This window comes from Crassostrea angulata, chromosome 10 (genome assembly GCF_025612915.1).
Source record: "Crassostrea angulata isolate pt1a10 chromosome 10, ASM2561291v2, whole genome shotgun sequence".
NCBI classification, from domain to species: domain Eukaryota; kingdom Metazoa; phylum Mollusca; class Bivalvia; order Ostreida; family Ostreidae; genus Magallana; species Magallana angulata.
In genome coordinates this window covers 33,401,320-33,425,442 of record NC_069120.1, presented here as the reverse complement: position 1 = coordinate 33,425,442, position 24,123 = coordinate 33,401,320, and the positions used below count along the sequence as shown (strand labels likewise).

At 36.6% G+C, this 24,123-nt stretch overlaps 2 protein-coding genes and 1 pseudogene across 2 annotated transcripts; 2 read left to right on the top strand and 1 right to left on the bottom strand.

The window, feature by feature from the left end:
* Nucleotides 1–5,821: 5,821 nt before the first annotated feature.
* On the bottom strand, nucleotides 5,822–8,033 carry LOC128165937 (uncharacterized; annotated as a pseudogene).
* Nucleotides 8,034–8,670: 637 nt separating this feature from the next.
* Nucleotides 8,671–16,800, top strand: LOC128167766 (heat shock 70 kDa protein 12A-like). The gene is made up of 5 exons (XM_052833663.1): nucleotides 8,671–8,828; nucleotides 8,930–9,380; nucleotides 12,001–12,222; nucleotides 12,459–12,627; nucleotides 15,648–16,800. Exons 1-5 carry the CDS (start codon nucleotides 8,779–8,781, stop codon nucleotides 16,706–16,708), a joined length of 1,953 nt encoding a protein of 650 aa, XP_052689623.1. The 5' UTR covers nucleotides 8,671–8,778; the 3' UTR covers nucleotides 16,709–16,800.
* Nucleotides 16,801–22,365: 5,565 nt separating this feature from the next.
* Nucleotides 22,366–23,386, top strand: LOC128168147 (uncharacterized). The gene has a single exon (XM_052834259.1). It carries the CDS (start codon nucleotides 22,430–22,432, stop codon nucleotides 23,345–23,347), a length of 918 nt encoding a protein of 305 aa, XP_052690219.1. The 5' UTR covers nucleotides 22,366–22,429; the 3' UTR covers nucleotides 23,348–23,386.
* Nucleotides 23,387–24,123: the final 737 nt, after the last annotated feature.

Sequence of the window (24,123 nt, the reverse complement as noted above, 5' to 3'; positions counted from 1 at the left end):
GTAGGGAAGAAGGGGGAGGGGTGGCAAGGGTAAAGGAAGGAGAGAATATAATATTAAAAAACATACTGACCAAATGTAGCCTGAATCCTATTGTTGGGGATGGCAATAATGTTCATGGGACTATGATCTATAAAGAGCATGCTCACAGCCTGACACGAAGTAACAAAAATCCAAACATTGAGGATGACGATGTTGATCAGCGTTGACTTTACCCAATGGCTGCTCCTCTTCTTTGAGGTAAATTAATCGTGTTGGCTTCATATTCAAATGATTTACTTCCACTGCCATGAGGCAGCATCGAATATTTACCACAGAGTTGAAATTCAGAAGGAACAAATAGCCTCCCCAATTAATTGCCTTTTAGGACAAGCTAAAGGATCAATGCGGGCTTTTTATCCCAGTTCATATGGTTAAATACTTTTAATTTTATCCCACCTAACCCTGCACAGGATCTTGAAATGCACAGAGACTAGAATCGAATTCCTAACCAAGACAGGGGGATTGAGGGAAGGAGAATTTTATTTTTTTAAAAATGTGCATGTACTGGCCACAAGTAGCTGGAATCGAAACGTTGAGGATGGCGGTGTTGACCAGTTATGACTACAACCCATGGATGCTGCTTTTCTTGGACTTCATACTGTCCGCTTCATGTTCAAGTGTTGTTACCGATGCCAAGGAGCTGCATCGAGTTATCACTGATAAGTACATTAGAAGAGAACATGTAAACAACTGGAAAAGACTAAATGTTCTGATGTAGCATGCAAAATAAGCAAGGGAGGGAAATGGCTGAAAAGGTTGGAGCATAAGATTTCTAAATACTACATACGAAAACTTGAAATAAACTTACGGCTTAAACAAATATCTTGAGTTTATGTTGTCGATCGTGATGATGGTGAACGGTGCTGAATCTTCACCTTAGCTGTTCCTCTAAAATTTGTCTCACTGTATTGAAATCTAATGCTCCTACGTTTAAATATGTGATTACTGCGTTGAGATTACTTTCTGTAATAATTGAAGACATGATCATAAAACATGTACTGTGTACAGCTAATGTTACAATTATTAAACACTTCTGACAGAACTGTGTCTTGCGACAGGTTTTCATCATCAAGTAGCTAACAAAAACTTGTACCAAGGCTGCACTTGCAATAAAACTTGCTATAAAACGTTTATTTTCTTTTTTTTAAAATGTGTTGGATTTACAAAAGGATACATGTAGGGTCAAAAGGTTATGGTAATAATCTTTCATTGGACAGTGTGTATTGTAACACGTTATTACATTTATCAAACGCACTCTTTTTGTGACAAACATGATACATTTACATCTATATACCAAGTATTATTCCCTCTATTTCTTACGGAAACTTATATAAGGAATAAGGAATCATTCTTTGAGTATTATGAGGTGATAATTTCGGTCGGGCGTGATCAAATCCAATAAAGCCCAAAGGGCTTTAGGATAGATTTGATCACGCCCCGACCGAAATTATCACCTCATAATATTCAAAGAATGATTCCTTATTACTTATATTTATATAATTTTAAGCCATCGTACGATTAAATATAAAAATATAAATAAGCAAACCCCGCTGGCGCCTAAATTTGGCGTCATTTGTATTATGGGTTTTATAGTACAAAATCGATACGTAGTGTTATCACAGGCAAAGACACTGGAAAATGTAAATCTAGTTAATTCATAGTTCTATAGAAACAGCCAGATTGAAATCTACATGTCCCGTTTATTGATTGCCATTTGGTCGAAATCTACAGCGGCTGAAACTGACAAGAAAGTGACAGGACCAAACTTGACACGCCCTGTTTATCGATTGGTCGAGACCTACAACTACCTAGGAAAAATCACGGACTGCACGAAATAATCATGACGACGTCAGACTCAAAGTCTCACAGGAGACAATTTAGTGAATTTTACTTACTTTTCATAATCATTTTATCAATTGGCTAAAAGAAAGATGTTAATATAAACAATAAAATGCTTTCTTTGATGATTCACGCGGGTTATGTATTTTTTCTGCAATGTCGCTACCTTCATATCCCGAATGAATCACCAAAGAAACCATTTTCTTGTTTAAGTAACCCCACCTTCCTGCAATAGCTAATAATACAATTAGCATTCAATGCTTAAATGATCCTGAATATTCAACATTTATTGCAGTACAGAAAGAAGAACAAAGCAGGAGTGATATATGCTCTCTCTCTCTCTCTCTCTCTCTCTCTCTCTCTCTCTCTCTCTCTCTCTCTCTCTCTCTCTCTCTCTCTTTTGTCTATGCTTTAGATACTGGATGACATATTCGGTGCCCCTCGTGTCATTGAGTATCTAAAGCAAACCAATGAAATATCACACGGTAAATATCAATAGAGTTCCGATGGGGGCTACTTCGACCTTCGACCTTGCGAAGACGAAAGTGCGAAGGTGCGACGGCAAAGGAGCGAAAGTGCGAAGATGCGATGGCAAAGCGGAAAGATCCGAAGACAAAAGGAGTGATAATACTCTATGTTATTAATTGTCCTATCTTCACCAAACTTGTATGGATGATGTATTAGGACATACTTATGGATTTGGAAGACTTAGATGCTGAATATGGGCAACGGTTTCGGATGCTGGAGGTTAAGGTTTTTGGAGCAGGGACCCTTTGATAGCTATTTCTAAGTTACTACTGGTCCTAACTTCACAACACTTGCATGGATGATGTGTCTTGTGATACTGATGCACATGAAAAGTTTGATTGCTGAATCTGAGCCATAGGTATCGAATGCTGAGTTAAAGTTTTTGGAGCAGGTGCCCTTAGCATCTTTGCGCTTTCGCCTTCGCCTTTTTATAATTGTGGAGCTCTCTATCGTTTAAAGACAATTTTAGAAGTATAAAAGGACATCTGAGGCAGGGGATGAACTTTTTAGAATTTATTTTTAACAGCCTGCGCAGATCCATAACTTTTTCTAGGGGGGGGGGGGGGGGTGATGCTCTCGGCATTAACAGCTCTCTCTGAAGTACTTCGTGGGAATTGAGAATTGCGGCAAATACTAGTATGATGAAGCTTTTTGCAATTCCTACACTTGAAATGCGACTGACATTCGTTTACTTTGTGTTTTCCAAAGCAATTAAAGCAGACTTTCTTCTGTTTGACGATTGATATCCTTTCTTCATAATCAGTGATGACATGGCAAGCCGTTGGCGAATGTTTTCCATTACAAAACAAGCATTGCTTTACCGTAGTTCCTTGCTTGATGGTTTTCTTATGGTTTGCTCCTGTAACAAAGTAAGCAGCAAGTTCCTTCTTTATTGCTCTCCTCAATGAGTTTAAATCCCAGTTGTCATCTCCTTTGTCCCGAGTAATGTTCTTCCGAATGTCTGCTGGGAGCTTGTTGTAAATCATGGGTGTTAGAATCGTCCCATACGTGGTTTCGTCAGTGCCCAAGGACTCCAAACCTCTAATGCAGCACTCCATTTTGTCATAAAAAATTCTCAAACAATCTGGATTAGACTTTGGTAGTTGTATGTTGATAAGAGCCTGTATGTGCGCATTGACGATTTTATGATTTTGCCCATATCTTTCAAATAAGACATCTATTGCCTGTCTGTAGTTTGTATTGGTCAAACTAAATCCTGAGATAACGCGAAGTGCTTCTCCACACAACAATGACCGAAGGTAGCTAAATTTTTCTACATCAGATAAACTGTTGTTCCCATGAATACTTGTATTGTAACAATCCCAAAATGTTTGCAATTCAAGAAGATTTCCCTCAAAAATTGGTAGATTGAGTTTCGGTAACTTATGGGAGTTTGCTGAGTGAGTAGCACCACTATTAGAGTTTGGATTCAAATTGAGGCTTGTAACGGTCTGCTGAACACATGAATTTTGAGAAAAATCATGCGTCGAATGAGCATTCTTTTCGATTTGAAGATTTTCATTGCGATCCAAATACTGGTAACTGCTGGCAGTTGCATTTAAAGTTGATCCTTGTACTAAGAGATGTTTTTTGATTTTCTTAATTTTTGACTCTATATTAAATTTGTACTCATCTGCCTCAAGGATTTCCTTTTCCACATCCTCTTCAACTGTATCTTCTAGAATTCTGTCATCTAGATTCCTAAGAATTTCTTGCTTCTCCTTTAGTGTTGATACTATAGTCTCTTTATCCTCTGTATTGTTTTCCTCTAAAAATGATTCCTCCAATTTTTTCAAAAGTCTTGTAACAGCACTTCTTTGTCCTGAACGAACTGCTCTAAGTTTAGAAGTCATATTCTCTCCGTTTGGTCACGGCACCAAAATGTCGCGATTGTATAGTGGTCTTTGAGTCAGATAGAACGAAAACACATCTGAACGCTTTGACTGGTTTATCTAGACTAATTTGAACATAAACATGATTATTGTCACGTTACCATGACGTCATATTATGATGACGTCATAATAGCAATGTCTCACAACGTCACATGCACCTTGACGTCATGCAAGATATTTCCCAACAATAATCATATTTGTCGGGGGGGGGGGGGGGGGGGGGGTTCCAAGACATATTTTGGAGATTTTATAATATATAATTAATAAAATTAAATTTTCCTGGGGGGTGGGATCCGGACCCTCTCTCCCCTTTTAACTGCATGTGTGAAGTTATTAATATTGAATTTTCCGGGGGCGGACCCCCTCTCTCCCTCTAGATCCATACATGAGCAATGAGTGTCGCATAATGAAATTAGAATATTATTGTGTTTGATCCACGGTAAACAGACAGCTGGTAAGTGACCATCGTCATTACCCACGGGTGATCGCGTCTATTAAGTAAAAGACGCGATAAATTACCCGTGGGTATCTGACGATGGTAAGTGACAGAAGTCTGGAAGTGTATATGTATACATTTTATTATACTTTCATGTTAAATATTGAAATCCGATTGGTTTAGACGCAGTTGGTAATCCGTTCTATTACCCTCAGCGTTAGCAACACACTTGGCAACGGGTAACACAACGAATTGTTACATGCGCGTAAATTATGCGCGTACGGTTCGCTGTTGAATTCACTTCATTTCTATATAAAAGCAGTAAAATTCTCTTTAAAATTAAGACATTCAGTATAATAAAATAAATAGTGCCTGTTTGAGAGGGTAACTGTTGAAATTGACACCCCTCGAAAACCATTGTCAACCTCCGCTTCGCATCGGTTGACAATGGTTGTCTCGGGGTGTCAATTTCAACATTTACCCTCCCAAACAGGCACTATTTATATAATGATGGACATTACATTTTATGTGGAGTATATAATGATTAGGCATAGCCAGCACTGATAAACATATATCTCACATATACACATTAAAATATGGATAAACATTCATAGTAAGCACAATGGCCTAGCGCATGCGCACCAATAATACCATGGATTAATCGGAAAACCTTGGCGAATATGGTGCTTGCATCAACTTCTATGTAATCAACCGAGACTTGCTGAATGCTATCAAATAAGACGAAGGCGAAAGCGCGAAGTTGCGAAGGTGAAGGAGCGATAGTAGTATCGCTCCTTCACTTTCGCACTTTCGCCATCGCATCTTTGCGCTTCGCCGTCGCATTTTCGCACTCTCGCTCCTTCGCCGTCGCACTCTCGCACTTTCGCCTTCGCAACTTCGCACTCTCGCATCTTCGACCTAAAGGTGAAAGTGCGAAGGTCGAAGTGGCCCCATCGGAACACCATAGTTCAGGTTTTTAGAGTTTTTACATACAAGTAAATCAATATACATGATTAATAGATAATAGTACAATTTCAAACTTGCATAGTTGATTTACCTATAATATAAATGAATCGCAGAGGTATCCTCAGATGTAGAGCCCGATCTCCATTATCAAGGATGCTAAAAAAAAACGTCTACCTCACTCAAACTTGTTTGATAGATGTGTTTGTTGGTAAATGATACATGATTCATATTATATAGTTTTGGATATGATGCACCATTGTTAACTGGATTTTCCAACGGAAAAATCTGGTCATTAAAATGGTGAAAATGGCGGACGGGCGGCTGCCAAAAGGGTACCCTAATACCCTTATTGTACGGATAACTCCTCCTACAGTTTTCAAGATAGGAAGTTGTTCTTTTGCAGATCAATTGAACATAATTATACCAGAGGTGTGCACTTTGCTAGAATTTTGATGTTTGATAATTTATGAAAAAATACCAGCTGTTGAACTTATTCATTTTCTCGCAGAATATTGCATAAAGGATACCCCTATTGTACGGATAATTATCCTACAGTTTTCAAGATAGGAAGTTGTTCTTTTGCATATCAATTGAAAATATACCAGATGTGTGCATATTACTAGGATTTTGATTTCTAATAATTTATGAAAAAAAAAAATACTAGCTGTTGAACTTAGTCAATTTTTGGAAAAATATTCCATATACATTACTTTACAAACGGCAAAGTTACCGGCGTTCCTGGAATCTCTCACAATCTGGCGCAGTTCCTCATCATCGATTGCGTGTTCCTCCGGTATGTCGTCCAGCGAGAATGTTGTTGATGCGGTCACTGGAGCGATGGGATCCTGGCGCTTGCTTCGGATGTTCCTTGCGATGTCCATCAAGACGTTGGTGTTCAAGAGCACAGTCTTCTGTGTGGCCTCATACGATGCAATGCGGCGGTTGGCAGCGTCCAACTTCTTCGTCAGGGTGTCGACGGCTTGACGCATTTCCACCATTTCCCTCATCAAGGCCAGTTGAAAGGAACTTCCGGCGCCTTCTTCTGCAGTGGAGTTGCGGTAGGGACGGAACCGTACGGGAGTGGTGCCCTGAACTGGAGTGGATGGCGTTCGTGGTTCACAGATTGGCGGATCAGCTGACGCGGACGGGGCTTCAACAGACTGACACGTCGGTGGATCAGCAGGCTCTGGCTCCGGCACTGCAGGTTGTAGAGCTGGGGGTTGTCCAACGGCAAGAACAGTTGCCCTGGGCTTCTCAGGTTTTGCCTGAAATAGATTACAATTTGTTAAGTCAAGTTTTAAAAAACAAACTCCGCCAACTCTTTAAAAATCGACGTGTAAATAAAAAAAACCCCCCATATTTATGATATTTGCGTTTTGTAATTTCAAAGTATAGAGTTCATTACAAATACATGGACGTAGTTGATATATTTACAAGTTATTGATATTATTACTGATATTTTTACAGAAATATGATCGTGAATCGATGACCCTTCCCCATAAAACGACAAATTCTTATGTATGAATTTTTAGAAAATCGCAGTTTTCATGCGTGTGTAATGGAATTTTTGTTTTAAAATTATTTTCCAGTATCATTAGTTTCTATCAGGAGTATGACTGTTGTCATTTAAAAAGAAGGCATAGCGCTTTATCTCATAAACCCGTGTGTATGAACTTGCAAGTAAAGCTATAAAAAAGAATAATCAAAATTTTCTTTACTAATGTACGTACAAGTGACTTTTCTTTCTTGCGACGTTTGGGTTCCTGGATTGGCGGTGGAGTTGGAGATCTGGGTGAAGGTGGCATAGAAGTTGATGAGCAAGGAGAGGCTGGTAGACACACAGTATCTTCCATCTCTCGCAGCTTGGCCCTCATGTCCTGCTCACATCCAGCATGCAAGACCACAGCTCGATCGACTTCCTTAGGCCGGCCCCACTGAACGTCATACTCATTTCCACACTGAATATTCTGGCTGAGTCTTGAAAAACACACGGCTTCGCACTTGAAGATTGTCGTCACAAACATAACGCACTAGAAAGTGGGAATCCTCGCGCAATGACAAACGACGAGCCATACTTAAAGTAACACAACACAAAATCACTAAAACGTGAATTCACAAAAAATGTTCTTTACACGTAGAAGAACTTGTAAGAAATGAACCGAACGTGCTAAAACTACCGGGTTGCTAATTATAGGAAGCCCTAATTTTTAATCACTTGCTCATCATTAGTTGACACGCGTGGACTTCAACAACAAACAATACAAAGTAGGCGGACCAATTAATTGTTAAGAAAACACAATCACTGCGCGTACACGTTTATACTTTTATTGGCAATTAAATTCATTTCATGATAATTTTTAATTTAATGATAATTTTTATTTTAATGACCTTCTTAATATATGAGAATGGAATCGAAAATATTTTATTTGAAATTGCTGCATAAGTATTCAATTAAATACTTTGATAATTTATTTAATAGCTATGAATTAAAAAAATAGTAAAAAAAGACTTCAAGTAGCCTATCATAATCTTTGCCAAAATCTGGTTAAATATCGTCATTAAATATAAATAAACCTGCAATGTATTTGTCATTCGGGGAGATATACGATACTTTTCCATCGATAATTTTACCGTGGCGGGGACAGGTAGATGATGAGTTTACCGTGATGGGAACGCGGTATACCTGTCTTACCTGGCCGATCACCTCCATGTGTTTATACCGTGACGGGTCGCGGGAAACACGGGATCCGCGTTGCATGTACTGTAGGGTATGCCTATTGTACAAGATAACTCCTCCTACAGTTTTCAAGATAGGAAGTTATTCTTTGCAGTTGTAAAATCTTTTCACGCACTACAACATATTGACTTATTTTAGGTGATAAGGTGATAAGTTCCTTATATTATGCAGTACTTATAACCTTTACATTACATACAACCGTAAAACAGCTATCGTGTTCCATAATCTTTCATTCTGTTAACTACCGTTGATTTCTTTTCGGAAAGGTGCGCATCAGGTAAAAGCGCAGTATTCTTCTCTCAATTTTATTTTGATGCTTCTCATCCTAAATTCCAAGGGTGATGGGTAATAAACCTATGAAACAACAACAACTGACAGCCACCAAAAATAGGTAAGATGGTGTCTCATAGTGGATACAGACGAAAACTGATAAATTAACTAGAGGCAGATTCATAGAAAAAGAAAAACAGTTTTGGCCTGATTTACTTCTAGGGTCTCTAACAAATGTTCCGAAGATTCGAACGAGTATGCAAATGCGTCAAATTACGAAACAACGTCTTTTTCAACGAATTCAGATTATGGGACGTATGAAAGACTTAGTCTAGCAGTAGGTGGCCATTATGAAGAAATAAGACACATGAGGATCAGACAGGACCTGTTTGTGGTCGCCTTGGACATCGGGTCCTCGTCTTCCGGGTATGCGATCTCTTCTTACGACTCCTACAAGAGGAACCCTCTTCAGATCAGCACGTTTACTTGGAAGTCCAAAACAGACGGGTCTCAGCACTTTAAGACTCTATCCGCCGTCCTGCTGAATCCTAGCGGTGAACTCCACAGCATCGGGTATGACGCCGAATACCACTACACCAACTCCCTACAGGAGGACGAACGGCAGCAATGGTTCTATTTCCAGAACTTCAAGATGATACTCTACAACCACCAGGTTTGATTTATATAATTATAGTTTTTAAATAAACGAGTCTGAGGCACTCAAGTTAGTGCATATACACGTTCACCTTTGAAATTTGTTTTTGTCTTTTGATTTGACCCTCTCGGCTTCACAGCGCGAGTACCTGATGGTTATAATATAACCATTCATCCTAGATTTTGGGTATTTGTACAAATAGGTGCATAAATTATATGATTAAGTCGTTAATTGGTTTTTAAATCCCCCTTTCCGTTTTTGTTGTTAATATAAGCTAAACGAACACATCTTCGCATAAATAGAACATAGAGTACCTTTTTCACGTTCATATTTTTTGTAGTGACACAACAAAAAATGGAAAAGAGTTTGAAACATTGAATTGTATAAGAATTTATGTTCTTTGATTGAGAAAAAAAAAATCAAAATGATCAGCGATTTTTAAGAACAGGATTGATTATAGTTCCTCGAGGGAGCCAAATAATACATATGACAAGTTTTTGTAGGATGAATGCTTCAAATATTTACATGGGAATCATTGAAGTCTAATAAAAACGTTGTATTACACTTAAAAAAAATATTTATGGAATCGATTTCAGCATCCTGAAATTAAACATTTTACCAACATTTAACCTTTATAATATTGAATTACTTATCATTTATTAACAATATACATGACCGAAACAAAAAGGTTTTCAGGTATGCAAAAAATTTAAACAAAATGATAAAATCAATAACTTGACCATGAAACATAAATATTATCAAGGAACAAGGAATCACACTTCGAATTTTATTGGGATGTAAATCACATCTGCAAATTCCCATATAAAACTGCAAATCAATGTTGCCGGTGTTACGACGAAAGGGTCCCGCGTAGAATATTGGTCACTTTTCGTCGTTACACCTGCTCATTAATTACTTCCCGTAAATTGCATTTATGTGCATGACACGGAAATATTTGATAAAATTTCTATTCATTTAATAAAATTTTTATTGTTTTATTTTCAGTCTGTTTGAACTTTTAAATACATCGAAGTTTGAAATATTTATCAAGGAAAGGTTAATATAGACGTGTTCCAAATAATTACATCCTTAATTTAACAAATTGCAGTTTACCCGTTCTCGGTTATGTAAATTATGATGTTATATACTTGTACGAGGGTCAATAAAAAATACAAATACAGCCACATTGGCTGTTTATTTTATATTTGTTATAAAAGGCAAAAGTAACAGATTAATCTATGTGCCATCACTTTTTTTATTGATATATGAAGTTTCATTCCATTTGATGAAAAGTTATTTTTGTTACCTGATTTTAAAAACAACATGCTCTGTCACCACGGCGTACGGTAACGTTTTGAACAAACTTGACGTCAGTATGACGCACGCAGTGATTAGAAATACCCAATTTTTATATCACGCTTAGTTGTTTGTGCTTTTTACCTTAAACTTTAAAACGGCACTTTACCACTTGACATCTAATTTGTTCACATTAAGAACAAAGAAAAATTATAAGTTACGTGTAGTTTTTCGAAGTCTTCAATTTTTACCGTGTATCTATTCGTTTACAGTAAGGAAACCATTAACTTCAAATGACGTTAATAATTCTTTTGACAAAATAATTAGTAATTACAGATACTCTATATTTTCGGGGGCTGTTTGTTGTCCGAAATACAGTCACTACCACGCCCACAAAAGAAAATTTCTTCTCAAGTCGTCCAACGTTGAACAGTGAAATAGAAAGTGTATTTCATTTTCAATTTGTTACAATAATCTAACTACACTATCAATTCCTTCAATTCTACCCTCTTCGATACGTGGTTTGTGTAGGGAACACCTGAAAAAAGCTAGTTTTTAAAAACACAGTGTAACTCTTTTTTTTAAATTATGAAGTGATGCATGATTAGAATTTGAAAAGAAGGTTTGTATTGGAACACTTATAGATTCTTTAACACATTAATGGAGAAATTATTGTTTGGTCATCTCGTTTTTACCACTGTGCGACCACAGGAGTTTGAATTTTTATCAATAAAGCCAAAAAACTTACTTTATTGACTGACCCATGAGCTTTGCTTACGCAAAGCTCATGGGTCAGTCAATAAAGTAAGTTTTTTGGCTTTATTGATAAAAATTCAAACTCCTGTGGTGCGAGCGGATCTAACATCTAATTTTAATTAGATTGTATTTAAAACATACACACTTTCATTTCTAAAAGTATGGGTTTGTATACCAAAAGTATAACAAAGTTTTGTTTTATTAAGCAACCTAATGTTTATGTTTTCTAACCATGTGTAGAGCAATTTAACAAACAGGATAAATCTGTTCGAATATCATCGATTTAGTACAAAATACCGGTGGATGATAAACCACGACTTGTCACTTAGTAAAATATGACATTAAAATTTCAATTTCATAAAAACTGCATAATTCTTGGATTCGTCTCGTAGCAAGTCTCGTAAACTTTCATTCGAGCACCTCTGGATTTATTGCAGAGTTCAGTACGTGCTTCAACCAGATAATGGATTATCCAATATGAACATCGAATCAATCATATTAAAAACGAAAGGATTGGGAAATAAACCTTATTCAATTTCAGCAACACTAAATTGATGTATGATTTGGGCTGTCTTAATTTTAATAGATATCAAGAGATCTCACTTTGCATGATGTGAAAGGAAAGCCTCAGAAAGCTTTGAAGATATTTGCCATCTTCATAAAAGGGATGAAGAACGATTTCACAACTCGGATGGTGGAACAAATCCGTTTTGGAGAGGGCATCGATGAAGACATTCATTGGGTTCTCACGGTTCCAGCAATATGGAACGAGAAAGCCAAGCAGTTCATGAGAGAAGCTGCAAGACAGGTCATTTTGATAAGTCAGATAATTATAATTAACCTTGCACTGTTGCAGTGTATATTTTAGTATTTTATTAAGAAATAAACAAATAGAAAGTGAATTTTATGTAAATACAATTAAATACATATATAATTATGATGTAATATCTAATAAAGGAAATAGACAATTCAAGTAATACATGTAATTCAAACGACAATTAATTATCTCGTTCAAAGTGTTGCAGGGTTTTAATTGGTTTGTAGGCGGGAATTATGATGGACAGACTGTCAATTGCTATAGAACCGGAAGTGGCTGCCCTGTACTGTGCCCTTTTCCAGGTTGATAAGCTAACAGGATGTCGTCAAGATGAGGAAACTTCTCAACACAAAACGTTCTCACCTGGAGAACAATGCCTTATTGTTGACATAGGGGGTACATTGATTACTATATTTACATGTGCCACAATGTTTTGGAGTAGAATTTTAAGGGGAACAGGACGTTGCAGTGTAAAATTATTTAGCAATGATTTTTTTTTTTGCTTTTTAGCTCACCTGAACCAAAGGTTCAAGTGAGCTTTTCTAATTGCCTGTTGTCCGTCGTCCATCCGTCCGTCCGTCTGTAAACTTTTCACATTTTGACTTCTTCTCTAAAAGTACTGGGCCAAATTTAACCAAACTTGGTATAAATCATCCTTATGAAAAAAAAAATTCTAAATTGTAAAAAATATTTAATGTATCTCCTTCTAACTTAAATAATAACATTCAAATTTTTGGTCAATCATTCAAAATGTACATGTAAACCATTTTATATCTAAATAATTTAATTCTGGTTGTAACACGCTTTCTGATTGGCTAAAAAATTATTTTATATAGTATAATTTTGCCTACGTCTTAGTAAGACTAACGTCAAAAACATATCAATATGCTTGACGATACGTTTGAATTTTGTACAATATTACGTCATTTTAAAGGTCATTTTGACCGTTTTTATCCACAATGAAGAGTAAAAAAAAAAGTTATAAGCAATGAATTCAATATTTATTAGTTTTATACGATATAAAATAGTTTAAAACAGTTTAAGCATTTTTATAAACCGCTTCGCGGTTTATAAAGCGTAAACTGCCCCAAACCATTTTATATCGTATGAAACATTGAGATCATTCCTTAAAAAATAAGAAAATTAATAAAATTTTGATCTATATAATGTCCAAGTCCCTTTAAGATAGTGATCCTTGGAATAATACTGGGGACCCAAGACGGGGTTAACGTAGAAGTATAAATGGAAAATGTTTAGAAATCTTCTTCTCGAGAACTACTGTAACAATGCTTCAATTTGTGTAGATTATAAATCATAAAAGCTGTGACCCTTGATCTATTATTGTGGCCCTAAAAGTGGTTCAAAGTTTAACATAGAAATATAGTGGGAAAATTAAAAAGAAAAATCTTCTTCTCGAGAACTACAGTACTTCAGTTTGTGAGATTACTGTTTAAAAATTGTTCATAATCCATAACTTCAAATGACGCCAAATGGAGGCGCCAACGGGGTTTGCTTATTTATCTTTAAATATTTAATCGTACGTAGGCTTAGATTATATAAGGAATAAGGAATCATTCTTTGGGTATTATGAGGTGATAATTTCGGTCGGGGCGTGATCAAATCCAATAAAGCCCGAAGAGCTTTATGATAGATTTGATCACGCCCCGACCGAAATTATCACCTCATAATATTCAAAGAATGATTCCTTATTACTTATATTTATATAATTTTAGGCCATCGTACGATTAAATATTTAAATATAAATAAACGAACCCCGCTGGCGCCTCAATTTGGAGTTATATAGTACAAAATCGATACGTAGTGTTATCACAGGCAAAGACACTGGAAAATGTAAATATATAAATATAAGGAATCATTCTTTGAATATTATGAGGTGATAATTTCTGTCGTGGCGTGATCAAATCTATCATAAAGCCCTTCTGGCTTTATTTGATTTGATCACGTTCCGACCAAAATTATCACTTCATAATACTCAAAGAATAATACCTTATTACTTAAATCAACGATATGTTATTTTGCTTGGCAAGTAGTTTATAATCTCTATTTGAATTACGGTACGCACATTTTTATAATATGGATTCTCGGACTTTTCCGACAATTTCGGTCGTGGGGTGATCAAATCTATCATAAAGCCCTTCGGGCTTCATTGAATTTGATCACGTTCCGACCAAAATTATCACTTCATAATACTCAAAGAATAATTCCTTATTCCTTAAATCAACGATATGTTATTTTGCTTGGCAAGTAGTTTATAATCTCTATTTGAATTACGGTACGCACATTTTTTATAATATGGATTCTCGGACTTTTTCGACAAGAATTTCGAGAAAACCTCTTATGAATCATGTTGTGTTATATTAAAAAATAGAATTGATTTCATCCAACCAATAATAAACTCTAGTCTAGTTCAATCAGAAGCTCGGCTTTCTCCGTTAATCTCCGACAAGTAAGAGATACCAGGTCACGTGATAGCTTGATGATGCGACCTCTAAATATAGACTGGCTCTCTGCTTGTCGGAGATGAACGGAGACAGCCGATGGTTGAACGAGACTATATTGAACTCTGGCGTAGGAATACAAACGACTGCAAAAAGCTTCTAAATTGTTCGTACTGTTTAAAATCTGACTATTTCTTAGGTATTTATAAATAAGTTTCCTTTTTTAAAAAATGCTTCAGCGTACATTACATCGAATTTATCGATTATTTTCAAGAACTAAGTTTTGTAAGCGGTGATGATTTGTGCTTAGGTCCAAACACTGTTTCAGTTTCGGTTTGCCAGAGTAACTGCATAGGAGAGTTGATTAAAATCAACTCCCAAAAATGAATTTAAAAGTTTTGGTGGTTTCAAACCCACAACCTAAAAACCCTAGCTCTATATTGTTACCTATTGTCTGGTGCTCTAACCACTGAGCAATTTCAGTCACAACAAACTTCATTGTTGATTGCTATATGCAACTTCAACCACGAATCTAGGAACTTGTAGTGTTTTTCTAAAACGTTCAATTGTTGGGATACAAAATGGCATTTTTATAAAGTATAGTGGGTCATTTCCCCACGTTTTTGTTGATTGAAATCGGTTTGATTTCCTTTAAACCTTATATAGACTATGACAAAAATATGGAGCCCAGACCCACTCTATAAAAGAAAAGGCATTGAAGTTCTAAAAATGATACTATTAGAAGGTTTTGACACGCATACGCCGTTTAAATCAACCTATTCTAAATATTTAACATATATAAAGGTTATAAATCGATGTTATGGTAAATATACATTGTTTTCAATAATTTGGAAAGAAATTATTGGATTTGTTCATATTTTAATTTTAAAGTATCTTATCTATCCTCATATAGGCAGTTTACACGCCTTATTCGCCCATCTTCTTGCCTTCCTATAGGTGGGACAGTAGATATCACGGCTCATGAGATTCTACCTGGCGGAGGTCTCCGAGAAGTCATCGCTGCTTCAGGTGGAAATTTGGGTTCCTTAGCCATAAACGACGAGTTTATCGACCTTTTAGAGGATCTGACAGAAACAGATATTATGAAGGTCATTAAGGAATCGTACCCTGATGATTTTCTGATATTTATGTCGGTTTTTGAGAATAAAAAGAGGGTATTCTCAAAAGACGACGATAGGGTTATTCTTCACGTTCCTCAGTCCATTCGTGATATTATGTGCGAGAGGCTTGGAAAGTCATTGGAAGATCACATTGAAGAAATTGGCAGAGCACATGAAGTGAAATTTCAGCGCGACAGAATGTATATTTACAACGATGCTTTCACGAAATTGTTGAATCGCACTATCGAAAAAATAATCTTTCACGTGTCCGCGATTATAGATTCGAACAAACTCAAGGTGGATAGCATCGTTCTTGTAGGTGGGTTTGCCGAGTGTGATCTTTTAAAGTCGTTATTTAAGGCGTCATTTCCAGGTTCCAGAATACTGGTTCCCGAAGATCCGGTTCTTGCAGTCCTGAAGGGTGCCGTTCTTTGTGGCAGAAATCCTCAAATCCTTCAGACCAGAGTATGTCGGTGTACATACGGCATTTGCACTACTGTCGATTTTGATGAAAAACGCTTTCCTCCAGAAAAAAAGGTACGTATCGGTAGGAAAATGCTCGCAAAGGACATTTTCAACATACATATCAAAGCCAACGAAACGATCCATATTGGACAAAAGGGTAGGCCAAAGAATTATTATTTAAGCAGAGATGATCAAGACCAGCTAGATTTAGAAATATACGCATCAACTAAAACAAATCCAATGTTCACAACCGAGGAAGGAGTGTTTTATTTGGGAATTTTAGTAATTAAAATTCCAAAGATGGCGGCCGTCTGCAATGAGTCTCGGTATTTTTCAGTCAGCTTTCTGTTAGACGGTACGGAACTAGAGGTCGAGGCGGTGGACTCGGCGACCAACGAAACTACGGCAGTCAAGATTGACTTAATCGAATGAACAAGATGAACAAGAAACTGTGTGCTTTTCTTTGAAATACTCTTAGCTTCTAGTTAGTATTTATCATATTATAAAAGAGCTCTGCTGAAAAAAATTTCGATTTTACAGGGTTTTTTTTCCGTTCTTTCGATAAATGATGATGTTCCGCAGAAGCATGGGAAGTAACACTTTACAAATTAACAAGATACAATGCTAATATTCACTGTGTTAGATTTTTTTTCTTAATTGATTTCTTTTGTTCTTTATGTCAAATTTTACCCTACATGTAATTTTATCACTGTCCCAAATAATAGACGGTTTCGAAAAACAATATGGAAGAGGAGAGTTACACCCCCCCCCTCAAAAAAAAAAATCATAGAAAGTAGATTTTTCAACCGAAAAAACATTTAAAAATTAAACTAGCTGATGTACCGATAGTGAAAATCATGATATACTTGTACAAAAATGATTATGCAGGGTGATATTTCAATATTCAGAGTTCACTTTTAATGCACTTTTTCCAATATTACTGTAATTTAGGAATGATATTTATGGATTTGTCATGCTGTAACAATTGCGGATTTATAGTTAAAATATTTACGCAATTGCACACCACATTTTTGTTTTAGAAAACGTTATATGTGGATATGTGGTGCGCGAGTCATTGCAAAATGCTAAAACATTGCAATTTAAGAACTCCTGCTTTTCATATTGAAATTTATTTACCAAATTCTCTAAAAGTAGCCTGATGACTTTGCCTAATACTCTAGCATAATTTAAAACAATGTTTCAACTCATACGTATATAAAAGAAGGTGGGGGGATAAGATGGCGCAACTGCCCATTTGGTTTAGTCGTAAAATACAATTTCAAATTCAACATTTTTTCAATTAAATATATTTGATATGATATAATACAAGTTTACAAAAGGGTAATTTCTAACTATTATATTCAGTTTGAAATATTAAAAAAAAAGATAAGAAAAAGAATCTTTAATTTGTGTGGTATCGAACCCACAACCTAAAAACCCAAGTTCTATAAAGTTACCTAATGTCTGGTGCTCTAACCACTGAGCCATATCATTCACAACACAATGGGTTGTTTAAATGCTATATGAGACGTTGGCCACAAATTTACGGACTTGTATCATTTTTTTATAACGTTCAATTGTTGGGCTACAAAATGACATTTTTAAAGTATAGTGGGTCATCTCTCCACATTTTTGTTGATTAAAATCGGTTTAAATTTCATTAAACCGCATTTAGACTATGACAAAAATATGGACCTCAGACCCACTCTATGAATGAAAAGGCGTTGAAGTCATAAAAATGACACTACTTAGAGGTTTGATACGCATACGGCAGTTTAAATCAACTTATTGCAAGTATTTAAAATATTTAAGGGTTACAAACCGATGATTCGTTAAATATACATTGTTTTTAATTATTGTTTTTAAAAAGTATTAGATTTAATGATGTTTTAATTTTGCAGTACAATGTATCTAATCATTCCTCATATGGGCATTTTACACGCCTTATTCACTCATCTTCTTTCAATCGGTAGTTTTTTATGCAACTTATCAATCTCTACCTTCAATTTATACTTTATGCGTGTGCGTTCTTTTATAAATGTGCATTCTATTTATGTTACTAGAATTTCTTTAACTAACAATTAGAAAATCAGTTTAAAAATCAGACAATCATAGAAAACGTTATTCCACGTTAGATTGAAGATAGCCAAAACTATATACTATAGAGTACTAGTAAATATGTATGATCTCTCATGATATTTGAGATAGAATATAATTTGTATTCAACGGCTTTTATAATCAAATATTTCAGTGGGCTTATCAAGGATTTAAAATTAATTATAGTTTTTATGTTCTACCAAAAAAAAAAAAAGACTTTAATGATTACGTTTACTCAGAATGAAAAAAAAATCCACTGATGATTATGATCATATATATCTATTGTGTGTTCTAGACCTTTTATTGTAGGTTTATTCTTCACTTTGAAAAAAGTAGATCAAAACATATTATTTGAGTTAATGGCCATTGAATTTTTTTATTTAAGAAAAATCCATAAAAATTTAACACTACAATTGTGATTTTCTTAATTGTGAAAATACAAATAGCTCAACTCTCTTTAAAATAAAATACAGTTTATGAATGACAATGGCACCAAATAGATTCAAAGCGTTCAGTTTTCATTGACTTTATAATATTCCAGTCCGAATTTCCTCTATCTGTTTTCAAATCCCTACCCATTTTTGATTAAAGAAGAAGGTACAGTTTCTTTCAATACTTGCCCTAAAATTCAAAAGTTGTTCAAATCTCATAAAAATACACATATACCACCTTGAACATGTGTTTATATAAAGTACCAAGTTATGCACTTTTATCTTGTTTCAAAAAAATAATTACGACTTCAACATGTTGGCATATTGCTAAAATTTGGTAAAAAAAAGATTAAAAATGGCAGATTTTCTCGACATAGTTTTTTGAAGAGAAAAATGTGTCCGCAGCCGTCGCCCAAAACTAAACTAATATATTTTATGTAATATCACATGATTAAGTTATAATATGAGTTTCATCGTGGGCGAAAGCTGCGGACATATTTTACTATTCGAAAAACCACCAAGGAACTAGTGTCTTCTGCTCACTTTTGTGCAAATTACGGGAAAATGCACTGTTTATGACGTCACAATTAACCTTGTGAAAGTCTAATCACGTAACTATTTATAGATTCTTAATTTATTGGTATTCTTGTGTAAATAAACGTTACATTTCAATTGTTTGTGATATTTTTAGAAATCACTCTAAAACAGGGTAAAATATGACTGAAACTTGCGTGGAAGCATTCTCATGTAGAGTAGATTCAAGTTTGTTCAAATCTTTATCCCCGGGGGTAGGGTGGGCTAAGATGGGGGGGGGGGAATTTTACATAGGAATATATATAGAGAGAGAGAGTAAATATATTTTCTTTCGTTAGAACGTAGAGATTTAGATTGAAAATATTTTCTTTTGTGGAACTGATGAATATTCATGAGGTAGGCGGGGTTCGAAGGTGATTACGGGTAGAGTATGTTCGAGTAGTATTCATTCTGACGATTCCGAACGGCACGAGAAAGTCGATTTTGTATTTAAGAATTAAATATTCAATCTAAAGATTTTGAACATGTTAGATGTTGCAAAGATGCATATATGATGCACAATTTCTAGTGTTAATGACAAGGTGCTTGTCAGGTAGCAAAACTTCGTGAAATTTTGCGAATGATTTGGTTTGGATTGATGAAAGTGTGTGTTATGGTATTGTGAAATTGAAGGACTTTTTTTTAATGAGCGACTACTTGTATCGGACGTCAATGCACAAAATAATAAATATCATTGAAAAATGGGGTGTTAATATTATGTTTTATTCGAGATGGAAGTACATTTTAAGAAATTTTTAAAATCTTCTTCTCATAAACCAATTGGTTAGAAAAGCTGAAACATGTGTGTAGCATCTTCAGGCAGTGTAGGTTCAAGATTGTTCAAGTCATGATCCCCATGGGTAGGATGGGGTCACAGTGGAAGGGGGTCAAATTTTTACAAAGGAAAATTTACATATAGAAATTTTTAAAATATTATTTTCTCAAAAAGTGAAATTTGTGTGGAAGCATCCTCAAAGTACGGTAGAAATCATGATCTCCAGTGGTAGGGTAGGGCCACAATTGGGTGTCAACATTTTACTTAGGAATTACCAAAAATTTACCAAAAAAGTTGAACATTATGTAGAAGCATCCTCATGCAGGAGGGTAGATTCAAGTTTGTTCAATGATAAACATAAGAATATCTAAGGGGAACAAAAATTGATTTTTTTATCACAGGTTTTTTTTTTTATAATGAATAGTCCAGATATTTTGTATATGACTCCATTATGCTCCGATTGTGCGATAAATATTGTTGCTCAGGTGAACGATGTGCTCTATATGCCTCTTGTTTTGCATTTTAGCTCACCGACACGAAGTCAGGGGGGGGGGGGGCTTATGCTATACCCCTGGTTTAAGTTTTTGTTGCAGGTCCTGTATCTAAGTTAGTACTTGTCCTATCTTCACCAAACTTGCATGCATGATGTATCTGGACCTACTACATGTAATCAACTTGAAAGACTTGGATGCTGAATCTGGGCCATGAATTTCAGATGCTGGAGGAGATTAGGGTTTCTGGAACAGGTTAAAGTTTTTGGTGCAGGTGCCCTTTGAAAGCAATTTCTAAGTTACTGCTGATCCTAACTTCACCAAACTTGCATAGATAGTGCGTCGTATGATACTGATGCACCTGACAGACCTTAGCCATAGGTTTCGGGTGCTGAATGAGGTTAAGGTTTTTCGAGCTGGTTAGAGATTTTGGAGCAGGTGCCCTTTGATGATTATATCTTAGTTATAATATTATTGGTCCTAACTTCATAAATCTTGCGTGGATAATGTGTTTTATGATACTGATGCAACTGACGGGTTTGAATGCTGAATCTGAGCCATATGTTTTGGATGCTGGATGAGGTTTAGGTTTTTGGAACAGTTCACATGTTTTATAGATAATAGCTGGCATAGTTGATTGAACTAAATATAAATGAATCGCAGAGGTAGCTTCAGATGCTGAGCCTAAAGTCCTACCTCCTGCAAACGTGTTCGTTGTGTACGCGGTTTATACAGCATAAACTGCCCCAAACCATTTTATATCGCATAAAACAAATAAATAAAAAGGAAATTCGAACTGCATGAGCAGTATTTACATCTCGTAACTATGAACCTTCAAAAATCTTTGCTGATCTCTTTTTTCATATTTGTCATACCTGCCATATTTCATTTAACGATTCATTTTCCTATGAGGAAGACAGAAAATATATAATATATAAAACCTCACAACAGTATATACGTGTGGCTCTCAAGAGCCTTCCCTCTTACCTCTCAATGTAATATTCACCTATACATAAAACGAAAGAGCCTTATTAAATTATTACTCCTCATCGGTGGACAGGTGGAATTCAACCCTGGTCCAGTAAAATATCTTTGCGGTATATGCACCAAGGCAGTTAAAACCGGTAAGCGTGGTGTTGCTTGCAACAAGTGCGACATATGGTATCACACTTCATGCATGTTCATGACCACTCCTGAGTATTTTCATCTTGCAAATACATCTACAGTGTGGATCTGCAGCGCCTGTAACACCCCTAACAGCAGCAAGATCTACAACTCCATCTCAGTAGAAGACAATTCATACAGTAGCCTCTCAACTACCAACCCAGAGGCCCCATGCAGCCCGTGCGCCTCTATAGGAAGCCCGTGCGCCACATCGTCTCCAATCAAGGATCCAGCGCCTCCAAAGGCACAAAAGCGGACGACTTTGAGATTGATATCCCTTAATTTCCAGAGCATCAAGAACAAAGTCCTGGAGACCGAGGTACTTGTCGAGAACTCAGAACCAGACATCATAGTTGCTACAGAGACTTGGCTGAACAACAACATCTTCTAAGCTGAGCTAGCGCTGTTACCCTTAACATACAACATATTCCGACGGGATAGAGTGGACTCTTATGGTGGGTTACTCATAGCAATCAAGAACGACTTGGTGTGCACGCCAATATTATTCACCAGCAAAGACCAAGAGCTTCTATGTGTTAGACTCCAGCTAACCAGACAGAAGTCCATTATCATTGGAGCATACTACCGACCGCCAAACACCACCTGCGAAGACAACGCACGCATGGCTGTAGCAGAGATGAGTAAGGTCCGATCAGATAATCCAAAATCTGACTTTTGGTTGACTGGCGACTTCAACCTCCCAGATATAGACTGGCCCACCCTGTCAATCAACTCTCATCTCTACCCAAGCAAAATGTCAGCAGAGTACACCATCACACCTGGTGACTGTGGAGTACAACAGCTTGTGAACACACCCACACGGGGAGACAAGATACTAGACCTGTTCTTCACAAACAACCCTTCTCTTGTACAACGTTGCAAAGTAATCCCAGGAGTAGGCGACCACGAGGCAGTGCTAATAGACTCATTAATACAACCATTTAGAAGCAAACCAGTCCGTAAGGAAATATACTCATGGGACAAGGCAGGCATGACATTGTTGCGCCAAGAAGTGTCCAACTTTGTACAAGATTTCATCGCCAGGCCTTTTACATCAGTCAACACCCACTGGGAGCTCTGCAGAGACACTGTACTAGACATCATCAACAAGCATGTCCCCCACAAGAGTACCAGATCCAGAACAACAAACCCTTTGATTGACACATCCAGCAGGCGACTGACGCGCAGAAAACACCGTGCATTCCAGAAAGCCAAGGCAACAAAGAACAAGCGAGACCAACGTAGATACTTGTCTGTTAAGTCAGAATGCCAGCGAACCATCCGTCGTGCCTACCAAGAATACATCGATGACATCATAACTCCTATATTTATAGTGCCTCACAGAACCTTAAGAAGTTCATTTATAAAGAGTAGGAAGCAAGAAGCCTCTGGCGTGGCACCATTACTTATCAACGATCTCCCTGAAGTTGTCCAGTCCAACGTAAAGCTTTTTGCGGATGGCTGCCTCGTCTACAGAACGATTTGTTCAACCAGCGATACAGTCCAACTTCAGCAGGACTTATCAGCACTCGAGAAGTGATAGAGGGATTGGCAGATGGCTTTCCACCCCCAGAAATGTACAACCATCCACATTTCAAACGCCATCCCATCAAGGATGCATACTATCTACATTGCCACACCCTGGAAGTAGTCCCAAGTGGTAAATACCTCGGAGTCACCATCAGCGAGGACCTATCTTGGCGTGAACACATCAACGCAACTTCGGCCAAAGCCACACGATCAGTTGGATTTCTCAGGAGGAACCTCAGAAATTGCCCGAAGAGCATCCGAAGCCAGGCATTTATAACTCATGTGCGTCCAGTACTGGAATATGCATCGGTTGTGTGGGATCCCTACCAACAACAACTGATCAGTCGGCTAGAGAACGTTCAGCACCAAGCAGCCAGATTTGCCACCGGGGACTACACGTCCAGGGACCCAGGCAGTATGTCTAGCATGTTACACCAGCTAGGATGGGAACAACTGGAGCACCGGAGAGCCAGGAACCGTACCAGGGTTTATAAAGCGTAAACTGCCCCAAACCATTTTATATCGTATAAAACAAATAAATATTGAATTCATTCCTTAATTGAACGTTTTCACTATTCTATAGGTTCATATAAGGAAACATATTTGCAAATGTTAATATAATGTTAATAAATTTTATTTTTCCATTTTCAATGTTTATAATGATAAATATAGAAGTTTATAATGTTATATCGAAATTGAAAGTCAAATATCAGCAAGATACGGAGTCAATAATTGTGTTGTAAACAAAGCTCGAATATTGTCATTTTTACGTATGTGTTGTATTGG